The sequence below is a fragment of the Mustelus asterias genome, chromosome 17 (assembly GCF_964213995.1).
Source record: "Mustelus asterias chromosome 17, sMusAst1.hap1.1, whole genome shotgun sequence".
NCBI classification, from domain to species: Eukaryota; Metazoa; Chordata; class Chondrichthyes; order Carcharhiniformes; family Triakidae; genus Mustelus; species Mustelus asterias.
Genome location: NC_135817.1, coordinates 71,985,585 through 71,998,717, shown reverse-complemented (window position 1 = coordinate 71,998,717; position 13,133 = coordinate 71,985,585). Strand labels below are relative to the sequence as shown.

At 40.0% G+C, this 13,133-nt stretch overlaps 1 protein-coding gene across 1 annotated transcript in view; it reads left to right on the top strand.

The window, feature by feature from the left end:
* LOC144506606 (myelin protein zero-like protein 1) overlaps window positions 1-10,013 on the top strand; it is a 42,315-nt gene extending 32,302 nt beyond the window's left edge. Inside the window, exons 5-6 of the mRNA XM_078232954.1 lie at window positions 4,001-4,100; window positions 7,186-10,013. Of these exons, the coding sequence (XP_078089080.1) occupies window positions 4,001-4,100; window positions 7,186-7,287 (202 nt within the window). The 3' untranslated portion in view covers window positions 7,288-10,013. The remainder of the gene's footprint in view (window positions 1-4,000; window positions 4,101-7,185) is intronic.
* The last annotated feature ends 3,120 nt before the right edge of the window (window positions 10,014-13,133 follow it).

The window sequence follows — 13,133 nt, the reverse complement described above, 5'->3', positions numbered from 1 at the left end:
TATAAATAGGTCATTTTTGGTTTGGCAAGATGTAACAAATGGAGTGTCACATGGGATCAGTGCTGGGGCCTCAACTATTTACAATCTTTGTCAATGATTTGGGTGAGGGGACTGAATTTGCTGATGAGACAAAGATAGGTAGGAAACTAAGTTTTTGTGAAGAGGATATAAGGAGTCTGTGAAGGGACATTGATTGGTAAAGTGAGTGGGCAAAAAGTTGGCAGATGGAGTATAATGTGCGAAAATGTGAACTTGTCCACTTTGAGAGGAAGAATATAAAAACAGCATATCATTTAAATGGAGAAAGACTACAGAACTCTGAGGTGGAGAGGGATCTGGTACATGAATCACAAAAGTTGGTATGCAGTACAACAAATGATTAGGAAGGCACATGAAATGTTGTAATTTATTGCAAGGAGAATGGAATATAGAAGGAGGGAAGTTTTGCTACAGTTGTACAAGGCGTTGACGAGACCACGTCCGGAGGACTGTGTATAATTTTAGTTGCATTATTTAGGAAAGGATATAAATGTGTTTAAAAACAGTTCAGAGGAGGTTCAGTCGACTGATTATTTTATTCACTTATGGGATGAAGGCTCACTGGTTAGGCCAGCATTTGTTGTCCATCCCAAGTTGCCTTTTAAGAAGGTGGTGATGAGCTACCTTCTTGAACTATCTCCGATCCTGAGGTATAGCAACACCCACAGTGCTGTTAGGGAATTCCAGGATTTTGACCCAGCGATAGTAAAGGAACGGTGATCTATTTCCAAGTAAGGATGGTGAATGACTTGGGGAATTTCCAGGCGGTGGTGTTCCCATGTGTCTGCTGTCCTCGTCCTTCTAGATGGTACTGGTCATGGGTTTGGAAGGTGCCGTCTGAGGAATCTTCCATCAGTGCATCTTGTAGATGGTACACACTGTTGCCGCTATTCGTTGGTGGTGGAGGATTGAATGTTTGGAAGGGGTAGCAATCAAGCATGCAGCTTTGCCGTGGAAGATGTTGAGCTGAGCTTCTTGAGTGCTGTTGGAGCTGCACTCATCCAGGCAAGTGGAGAGTGTTCCATCACACTCCTAACTTGTGCCTTGTAAATGGTGAACAGCTTTTTGGGGAGTCAGGAGATGAATTACTCACTGGAGGATTCCTAGCCTTTGACCTGCTCTTCTCGCCACAGTATTTTTATGGCTAGTACGGTTCAGTTTCTGGTCAATAGTAACTCCCCAAGATATTGATAGTGGGGGATTCGGTGATGACAATGCCATTGAATGTCATGAAGCGATGATTTAAGTTTATTTGTTAGTGTCACAAGTAGGCTTACATTGACACTGCAATGAAGTTACTGTGAAAATTCCCTAGTTGCCATTTCTGGCACCTGTTTGGGTACACTGAGGGAGAATTTGGCATGGCCAATGCACTTAACCAGCACGTCTTTCGGACTGCGGGAGGAAACCCACGCAGACACAGGGAGAACGTGCAACCTCCACAAAGACAGTGACCCAAGCCAGGGATCAAACCTGGGTCCCTGGCGCTGTGAGGCAGCAGTGCTAACCACTGTGCCACTCTGCACCCCTAGATCCTCTCTCATTGGAGATGGTCATTGCCTTTTCCCCGATTCCTATTGATTCCAATTTTGCTAGGGGTCCTTGCTGCCAAACTCAACTAAATGCTGCCTTGATGTCAAGAGCAGTCACTTTGACCTCACTTCTGGCATTCACTTCTTCTCTCCATGTTTGAACCAAGCTGTAATTAGGTTAAAAGCTGAGTGTCAGCAAACTGAACTCGGTGAACAGGTTATTGCTGAGTAAATGCCGCTTGATAGTGCTGTTTATCACTCCTTCATCACTTTACTGATGACTGAGAGTTGACTCGAGCTGAGTTGGGTTTGTCCTGTTTCTTGCATACAGACATACTTGGGCAAATATCCATATTGCCAGGTAAACACCAGTATTGTAGCTGTATTGGAACAGTTTACTGGGCACATTGGAGGTTATCTTATGAGGAAAGGTTGGATAGGCTGGACTTGTATCCATTAGAATTTAGAAGAAAGTGAGCTAATCTTACAGAAGCATGTACGATCTTGAGGGGACTTAACAGGTTGGATGCTGAAATGATGTTTCCCTTGTTGGAGAGACTAGACCTAGGGAGCATAGTTTAAAAATAAAACATATTCCATTTAAGTTGGAAATGAAAGAAGAATTTTTTCTCTTGAGGGTCACGAGTCTTTGGAATATTTTCCTGAAGAGTGTTGGAGGCAGGATCAAGGCAGATAATCAGGGGTAAGCAGAATGTGAAGTTGAGGTCACAATCAGGCTACGATCTTACTGAATGGTGGAGTAGGCTCGAGGGGCAGAATGGCCTACTCCTGTTCCTAAATCATATAGTCGGATGTTCCTTTTTCTGCTTCAGCCTCCATGCAGTGAAGGTCAACAAGCCACTTGTTTTCCTAATTGCATTCTATACCTAAATATTAACATTATGTTCCTCTTATAAGTACACCCACATCTCTCTGAACATCAGCATTTGGAAGTGTCAGGCCTTTTAATGTTTTCTTTCTATTCCTATTATCAAACCACATAACTTCACACTTCCCCACATTATATTCCATTTGCCACCTTGTGTATGTAATTTTGCAGTCTCTTTGTGTTCTCACAGCTTAAATTCCCACCTAGCTTTGTATCATCAGCAAACTCTTTGTATAGGTCTCTTGTTCTGTCATTAAAATGGATTCTAAATAATTGAGGCCCTTGCAAGTTACAGCCTATCAACATGAAAATTCCTCATTTACCTCTATTCCTTTCTGTTAACTCGTCCTTCATCCACCGCACCAATTCTAGGACCTTTTTTATGGCACCTTCTGAAATGCCTTTTTGAAAACGTGTGGAAAGTGATGTTTATGCCAGGCAATGGCCATCTCCAACGAAAGAATGTAATCGCCTCCCTTTGACATTCAAGGACATTTTCACTGCTAAATCTGGGGATCATTCTTGACCTGAAAGTTAACTGGATCAGTCACATTAAGTATGGTTGCTAGAAAAACAGGTCAAAGACTGGAAATTCAGTGCCATGTAACACTCCTCCAGATGCCCCAAGTCTGTCCACCCATCTACAAGCCACAAGTCAGATGTATGGTGGAATATTGTCTGAATGAGTTCTACTCCAGCTGAATGATGCAGATAACTTTAACCTTTTATTCATTATTTATTTCTATCATTATATCTCCCAGATCAGATACAGTAAAACCGTGACAGCTTATGATAGGCCTCTGCAGGTTTTGGTTTAAACTTGGCATTAACAAGCCAGATTCCATTTTTTATTACATAGGTTTTCAAGTTTTTGTTTAATCTGTATTTTGGAAATTTCATCTCGTCACTTTAGCGATTTGTGAAAGTCAGAAATCATGGGTGATGATGAGCAGTAGTTAGATCTCTCCCTCCTTTTTTTCCTTTGTTTTACTTAATGTTTTCCCTGAATGGCATGCCTCATACAGAATTTTCTGCGTGGGAATTTTGTGGTGTTAAAAGTATATGATTTATTTCCCAAAAAGTGTCAGGTATCGATGTATTTTGTTAATTGTTACTTGTGCTTAAAAAAAGTGGTACCATATTAAGACAAACCTTTTGCACATTCATGTTCATTTGTATGTATAAATGTGTTGCACGTACCTTTTGTACCCAAAGCACTGGAACCCCATTCTTGAACCACAACTTATCCAAAGATGGCCAGCGTGCTATTCCAACACTCAGTATGCACCATGCACAAAAAAATCAGCAAAGACTGACCAATTGATTTGACTTTTTAAAGGTGTGGTGCAAAGTTACATTAATTGGCCTGCATGGGCGTTTCAGTGCTTAATTTTCATCCATGTATTTTGTGCATGTGTCTTTGTGCCCGTTAGCTTGAACCTCATACCATTTACATTTACTTCCTCCCTACCCCCGACATTTGTTTCTGCATGTTGGTCCTTGCTTTTTGCTACAATGTGCATTGAAAAAAAAATCGCAGCTCTGTAGAAAGTGTCTTGCCAGCTGAAAGACCTCTGAGGAGCTCAGCAGTGTCAGATATGGAGGACTCAATGAATCATAGTTCTGTTGGTCCACTCCAGGTATGATTTATGCATGCTTTGTTTCTTTGTAATCAGTTGGGTAGAAAGATTATTTTGTTTGTCTGCAGATCCTTAATTTGTGTTTCTTAAGCAGAATAAAGATAACCTTTTAATCAGATATATGCTAGTTTATTTGGCTTTGTTTAAAAGTTTCCAATCTACATATTGCCCTCATATATTTGTACAAAATATGATAAAGAATATAAATATTCTGTAGAATCCAAAAATGAAATGACAAATAACTCTAAAGGTGATCGGACCTGCAAACCAAATAGTCTTCTGCATAGTTTGTGTTCTGTTTTGTGGTTGGTATTTTTCCATTTATTTTTACTTGCCCTAGATTAGAGATATTTTTCCTGTTCTACAATATGTTGCTTAATTTTTCTAAGCAACCGGGGGATCCGAAGGTGGGATGCAGAGCGGTAACTATCCAAAAAGCCAGTGACTCCAACAAAAAGTCATTCGCCTGAAACTTGTCTGCCTTTTCCACCCATGCAGCCTGACCTGCTGAGGATTTCGAGCATTTTTGCTGTTTCTTCAGCTCTTCTGTTCGTACAGTTTTCTGATGCCCTATGGAGGGCACAACATTGTTTCCAACTCCCAAGTGCAGCAACTTACCATGCAAGCCCTCGTGGAAATGTAATAGGGAAGAGCTAGTTACAGAAAATTCTAGTTCAATGATTATTTTCTTGAACACCTTTAGTATAAATTCAGCAAAAAATATATAGGGCAAGGAACTAGGAATGCATTATTTCTAGTCTGTGCCTTTACTTATTGCTGAATCAGAATATTCAGTTGTATCCTTTTCTCCAGTACCCCACCTACAAGGTTAGGAGGCCCTTTGGCACACTGGTTACTGACCTTAGTCAGTCTAAGCTCCTGGCTTGTCAAGCTTGGATCTCTACCATTGATCTACATAATCTAAAATTCGTATCTGTGTTATTCTCTGTGTATTTTGATTGCCACTTCTAAATCTCTTTGCCAATAACATCTTTTGAGGTAAAGGGATGAAAACTGCACACACAACTCCACGGTGCAGTCTAATCAAGCTCCTATAAAATTGAAGCAAGACCTCGTTACTCTTGTACTCAAATTCTCTTGCAACATAGGCTATTATTATATTAGCCTTTCTAATAGCTTGCTGCACCTGCAAGCTAATCTGTGGACAAGGACACCCAGTTCTCTACATCTTCTAATTTCTTGCCATTTGGAAAATACTCTCCACATCTGTTCCTTCTACCAAAATGGATTACCACACATTTCTCCACATGATATTCTATCTGCCGTGTTCTTGCCCACTCACTAAATCTGTCCAAATCCTCCTAGAGCCACTTTACATCTTCCTCTAGCTTTGCATCATTCCCGAACTTGGAAATATTACATTTGGTCCCCACATCCAAATCATCGGTATAAATTGTGAACAGCTGGGAACCAAATACCGATCCCTGCAGTACCCCACTAGTCACAGCTTGCCAATGTGAGAATAACCTATTTATTCCTACTCGGTTTTCCTCGATTCATGACAGTATGTTGCCTCCTATCCCATGTGCTTTTATTTTGCTAATTAACCTTCTTTGGGGGGGACTTTATCAAAAGCCTCCTGAAAGTCTAAATATACTATGCCCATCGACTTTCCTTTATCAATTTTGTCAGTAAGGTCTTGAAAAAAACTCCAAGTTCATCATTCGTAAATCCATGCTGACTTTGCCCAATCAGATCATGATTATCTAAGTGTCTATTTGTCACATCCTTTATAATACATTCCAGCATTTTCCCAACCACTGATATAAGACTAACAGGTCTGTAGTTCCCTGTTTTCTCTCTCCTCCTCTCTTCTTAAGTAGTGGGGTGACATTTGCTATCTTCCAATCTTCAGGAACCATTCCAGAATCTATGGAATTTTGGAAAATGATCACCAATGCATCCACTAAATCTATAGTACGCTATTTCAACACTCCAGGATGCATAATATCAGGTCCCAGGGATTTATCAACTTTCAGTTCCATTAATTTCTGCAAAACAACCTCCTTATATTAATTACACCTTTTCCCTAATTACCACCGACATCCTCTTTGGCTTTAGAAATGGTGGACTGAATTCTACCGCCCCATCTGCCACGAGAGTCGGAACAGGCAAGGGGTGGACAATGGAAAGGTCCGTTGACCTTGGGCAGGATTTTACGGTTTCAGGACGAGTGAGACTGTAAAGTTCCGCTCCACAGGTGAAAAGGGAAGCTTGTGATGTGATGGACAAGAAAAAAAAATCAAAAATTTGGCAACTCAATGATTTGAATAGTTTTATTCTTGAATAAAACACCCCAATATAGATACAGCAACCAAAATTACCATGGGTCCACAGCTAGGACTTCCATTGCCTTTGTTAAGTTCCAATAGATCGATGCCTTACAATAAAACCAATCTCAACAGTTCTGTTCACGCCATTAAGGAAAAGGTGCATCAAATGCCACATGAGAAGGAATGATTTTGAAGATTTGTGGTGATTTGAGTCTGGGAGTGAGCATTATTGTGAGGAATAATGTATGCAGTTATATATTTTATACTCACATCATGAAGGTCCAAATGAGAAGAAGTAAAGAGAAAAGTTCTCCATTGTTTAACAATACTGTCTTCATTGTCTTACATAAGTGCTCATATCATGAGAGAAAAATTCCTTCTTTATTGATTGAAACAAATTATCCGTGTACCGCGGATGTGGGTAAGCTCAGTTCAATCGGAAAAATAATCAGCAAACAGATTTTTGTAGTGTTTTTCACAGGTGTCAATTGACAGCATTTGTACCATAGTTCCTAACCCTGGTGCTTTCCTTGGATTACATTACCTTACTGCAGATCCATCGTACATATCTGGTGTATGGAATGTGGGAAACACCATGCCTGACCAAATGTAGTGCAGCGCTACAAAGCAAAAAAGAGAATTTTCCAGAAGCTTACTGACTTTTTTTTTGTTTGACTTTGCTTGTTAAACTTAACCTTCAGATTTGAATGCAATAAATGTCATGCACCTGCAATTTTTGAATAATGTGTCAAAATTGAAATCTGAATGATTATTTCCTTTTTTAACTTTAGGGGCCAATAATTTATGCTCAACTAGATCATTCTGGACGAAAACATTCCAACAAGATTTACAAGTCTGATTCAGTAGTTTATTCGGATATCCAGAAATCCTGATGTGAAGTCATTATCGCTATATATTTAATTGAATAATCTGAATGGAGGAGCAGGCTGAGTGTCTGAAATGTCAGCTTCTTTTCATTTTGTTCTTGTTTGTAATATCATTTGAATAATTGATTCTTTTGGGGGAGGGCAGGGGTGTGGAGAGGAATGTAATAATATGGGACCATGGTTAGAACTTTAGAAAGCTAATTGGGGAAAAGAATATCAAAGGCTTAATTTGGAATGCTGTCGTGAATTGTGAATAAATCTGCTCTTTTTAAAATTAGTTTAAGTGTGTGTATTTGCCACAGCCACACTCCATGGTGTCTAATGTATTGTAATGTATGTTTAATATGTGGGCCAAAGCAAACTTGTGATTGTTTCATGATTTGTGGCCCGCATGCTTCCTTGTGTGCCATTTCTCTTTGTGATGAAGGTTTTGCTCCAGCAAAGATTTGTGTGAGGCTTACAGTGCTGCTAAACAGAAACAAATTGCTAATACATATTTAGAATGCCACACCTGTATTTTGAGGGGGAAAAATGCCTACTCCAAAAATGTTAAGTTTCTCTGACCCCTAATCCAAGTGGTTCCCAAAGGGTGCGGCACGCCACACTGGTGCGGCGAGAGAGGATGGCAAGTGTGGCGGGAAGATTCAAGGACAATCAAAGAAACATTTAAACATGGATGGATATTTTTCCCAAGTGATCAGAGTCCACGTTGTGATCCAGAATCGCCGTTCGAACAGAGTGCTGAAGAAGAGTCATTTAATTCCACACCAGTAGCAGGCCCAAGCAAACCTCCAAAAAAGAAAGTTTGTCGACAATATATGGATAGCTATCTGAGTCTCAGTTTCACATGGACTAGAGATGAAAACGTACCTCGGCCTATGTGTTTGATCTGTGGTGAGGAGCTTTCCAATTCCAATATGGTCCCAAGCAAGATGAAAAGACATCTGTTGTCAAACCATGGAAATCTGGCAAACAAGGATGTTCAATATTTTAAAAGGCTTTTGGAACAGCAGAAATGCCAACGATCATATTTCGAAAAACGAATGACAGTCTCAGATAAGATGCAGATTGTATCTTACCAAGTGGCTGAATTGATTGCTCAACAGACAAAACCACATACAATAGCTGAAAAATTGATTCCGCCTGCCTGCAGCTTGATTGTGAAAACTTTGTTTGGTGATGATGCTGAGCAAGAAGTTATGGAAATTCCTTTGTCTGATAATACAATTCACAGAAGAATAGTTGATATGTCAGTTAATATTGAGAAGCGTGTTTCCGAAAGTATGAAGAATTCTAAATTTGCCATTCAAGTTGATGAATCGACCGACATTAGTGGAAAAGCACAGTTGCTTGCCTATATCAGATTCATTCACAATGATAAAATAATCACACAGTTTCTATTTTGCATGGAACTTGAAAAACATACCAGAGGACAAGATCTTTTCCAAACCTTGTCTGAGTATTTGGAAAAAGTTGAGATTTCATGGGATTCTTGTATTGGAATTTGTACGGATGGAGCGCCATGTATGATGGGGAATGTGAGAAGCTTGGCGGCACTCATCAAACAGAAAAATCCAGATGTAATATCAACTTACTTTTTTACACAGAGAGGCATTAATCACCAAGACCCTTGTAGCTGATTTGAAGTTGGTTCTAGATCAGACTGTGCGCATTGTGAACTTCATCAAAGCAAAACCACTAAAGGCGCAGTTATTTGCTTAACTCTGCAAAGACATGGAATCAAAACATCAATGTCTAATTCTGCACTCGGAGGTTCGCTAGATGTCCCGCAGAAAAGTTTTAAATCGGGTGTTGGAACTGAAGAACGAATTAAGAGAATTTTTGGAACAAGAAGGGAACCCATTGTACCACCAACTGGATGACAATGACTGAATGTGTTCAATGTCAGTATGCAAGGCCGCGATGACAATATCCTCACAACTACAGGCAAACTAACTGCATTCAAAAAAAAAGCTTCAGCTCTGGCTCGGAAGAGCGATGCAACCTAACCTCAATGTTCCCACTGGTAAAAAGTTTTAAAACAAGCAATGAATTGTACGGCCTCATACAGGAACATGTTGCAACACTGGTAGAAAAGATTGATCATTACTTCCCATCGTTGTGTACAGAAAAATCCGACTGAGTTAGAGACCCCTTTGCGAATTCCAGCTGTTCAGGTCTGACATTGGATGAGGAGGAAGAAATGGCCTGCATTTCGAGTGATCGCACCTTGAAAATGAAACATGGGAATATGCCACTGGACTTTTTTTGGATATACAACCAGAAACAGTATCCACGCATCTCTTCAAGAACATTAGCTATTCTTCTACAGTTCTCCACGACATATTGTGAAGAGGGATTTTCAGCTCTGACAAATATCAAAGACCAGAAAAGAGAAAGGCTTCTTTGTGTTGATGAGGAGATGAGAGTTTGTTTGTCTCAAATTAGACCTAATATAAATGAGATTACCCGACAAAAACAAGCTCACATCTCTCATTGAGTTTGTATACTTACTTAAGGTTACATATGTAAGAGGCTCGTCTATAAGTATATTTTGGGAATGAATCATGTTTTTATGTAGCTGCATTGTTTTATACTTTCTGGATGTCCCATGATATTATAAAGTAGTTGTGTTCTATGTTATGAATCAAGCACTGCTAGGAGTTGGTTTTTTTTGGATGTATTTCTTATCAATAAAACATTTGGTGTGGCGCACACAAATTTTTATTCCGAAAGTGCGGCCCAGTGAAAAAAGTTTGGGAACCACTGCCCTAATCACTAGTGCAGTTATCTAGACTACTGTCTACAGTGGGAGAATGAGGACAATAATATTTTATAATAATAGTCTGCATGCTTAATCTATAGTGCAAAATATTACTGCCATTATGCCAAAACTACTGCCCACTGAGAGGTCACATTGGTTAAATTAACTTTTCTGCTTACTTAGTTGTCATCATTATGCAGTTCATAATAGCCAGGATGCTGCCACAGTGGGATAACAGCATAAAGTACAACGCAGAAAATTTGGGAGTTTGGGAATGATAGCATTATAGGTAAAGTTTTTTGTATCGAGGCAGAACTGTGATATAAAACCATAATATCGTAGAATCCCTACAGTGCAGAAGGAGGCCATTCGGCCCATCAAGCCTGCACTGACAAAAATCTCACCCAAACCATTTCTCCATAACCTCACGTACTTGCCCTACTAGTCCCCCTGACACAAGGGTTAATTTAGCATGGCCATTCAACCTAACCCGCACATCTTTGGACTGTGGGAGGAAGCCTATGCAGACATGGGGAGAACACGCAAACATGGGAAGTAACCCGAGGCTGGAATTGAACCCGGGTTCCTGGCACTGTGAGGCAGCAGTGCTAACCACTGTGCCACCGTGCTGCCCTATCTGAATAATTTTACTGGCTTTTATAGCCAGAGTAATTAACATAACAGCAAAGCATAGTGGCACTTTCTTTGCTCTTCAGAATTCTTAAAATACATTTTAGTGAAATGAACTTTACTTAATATTGGGGGTTCTGCACTGTACTATATTGATTAATCACTTAATTTTTTTAAAAGCTTGGCAAGTCCAATAGACTGCTTGTTGTTTACCTATTTAATACATTTGACTGTCGATAGCTGGGGAGGGTGATCTTGAGTCTATGCAGGATCGGTGACGTAGCAAAATCCGGAACGAATTGGAAAACGCAAATCTGACTGGTAAAATATCAGAGTTTAAAATAGGTCATGGATAAACAGGACTAGATGTGATAAGGTAAACAGTCTTAGCAGCTTGCTGTCAGGGCATGATTGGTTAAGAACAGAAATCATGTGCAAGGGCTGTAGGGACCCCTGTGAAATAACCTAGGGGTGGCGTTCTCCTTGGTCTGAACAAAGAACAAGGGCGGCACGATAGCACAATGGTTAGCACTGCTGCCTTAGCCTTGGGTGACTGTGGAATTTGAACGTTCATAAAATATAGGAGCAGAATTAGGCCATTCAGCCCATCGAGTCACATCTGCCATTCGATGGCTGATATGCTCCTCATCCCCATTGTCCTGCCTTCTCCCCGTAACCCTTCAACCCATTACCAATTAAAAATCTGTCTAACTCCTCAAATTTACTCTCTGCCCCAGCATCCACCGCACTTTGGGGTAGTGAATTCTGTAGTTTCATGATCCTTTGGGAGAAGCAGTTTCTCCTCGACTCTGTTTTAAATTTGCTACCACTTATCCTAAGACCATGACCCCTCATCCTAGAATGCCCCACAAGTGGAAGCATCTGCTCCATGTCTACTTTATCCATACCTTTTTCTCATCTTGTATACCTCAATTTCATCTCTCCTAATTCTTCTAAATCCCAGAGTGTAGGCCTAACTGTTCAATCTCCGTTTCTGCATGAGTTTCCTCCGGGTGCTCCGGTTTCCTCCCACAGTCCAAAGATGTGCAGGGTTAGGTGCATTGGCCATACTAAATTGCCCCTTAGTGTCCAAAGATGTGTAGGTTAAGTGGATTAGTCATGGTAAACGTGTGGGATTACGGCGATATGGTGGTAGATTGGGTCTAGTTAGTGTTCTTTTGGAGGGTCAGTGCAGAATTGATGGGGCCAAATGGCACTGTAGGGGTTCAATAGATTCTATGGACATTATAATTGGGTATTTTGAATTAAATGTGAATCTTTATAAAGCAGTCTTGTCAGTATTGCAACCCAGGTCTACCCCTTAAAGTAGAATGTAACACAAAGATTTGGAAGGGCTTCAGTTTAACACTCTTGGATAGTTTGAAGACTTTGGGAAGAAGCAAGTTACCAAGGAAAGGGAAAAGAGCTTCATGTTTGCCAGCCACCCTGACTGATCTGGCCAGGTGCTCACTACCTTTAACAGTCATATGTTTTTGCTGTATAATGTGTTATACGCGGTCTTGAATTCTGATAAGACACAATATACTACCCACCATATTGGTTGCAGTCGATCCTGTATTTAAAAGATAACAATATAGATTTATTTAGCATTCCCTTACTATAGCATTCCATATAGAGCTGACGAAATGTGTTGAAATCAGAGCTTAATTGTCCATACTGATAATTATATTTTGTTACCAAATATGAATTCTGTGAATGGTGTTTTCCTTGTATAGGTTTGTTGTAGACCAGTGGCATCTGCTTCCTTTCACCTTTGCGAATTGATTTGTTGCTCATTTATAGGCCAGATTCTAAGGCCGCGCTCGCCCCAAGACTGGAAATTCCCACCCAAGCTCAACAGACCTTTAAATGGTCAACTGAATTTTCTGTCCCATCCGCTAAGATTCCTGTGGAGGATGGAACCAGAAAATCTCGCCCTAAATTTAGACTATAGTTTCTGTTTGCTTTATATGCAGCCTCTGACTTTCAAAATAATACATTCCAAATTGATAACCCGTGTGTATCCCCGAGTATGTAAATATGCAAACTTAATTATATGTCATTTGCCTTAAAACGTGCATTGTAATTGCATGTTGGTATAAATACGAAAAAGCGTCTTATTTAAATATTTAATTTCCTTTTGTGCAAACTGAATTTTGAACACAAACCACTCCAGATAGTTGATATAGTCTGTATGCACAAACCATTTGGTAGCTGTCGTTCAGTAACTCGCATGATATAATTAACAATCCACGAACATTACTTCACCCAAGGCCTTGTAACTAACAATACAGTTAAAAAAATACATTGCACTGTAGTGCAATAACTAGAGTAAATGTGCTAATAGTCACACTTCAGAGTAATAAAGCAAATTTGTTCAGGGAGGTGACTGCACTAACCACGCAGCTTATCCAAGAGGGAAATCTAAATGGTTTCTACAAAACAAATGATTGATTCA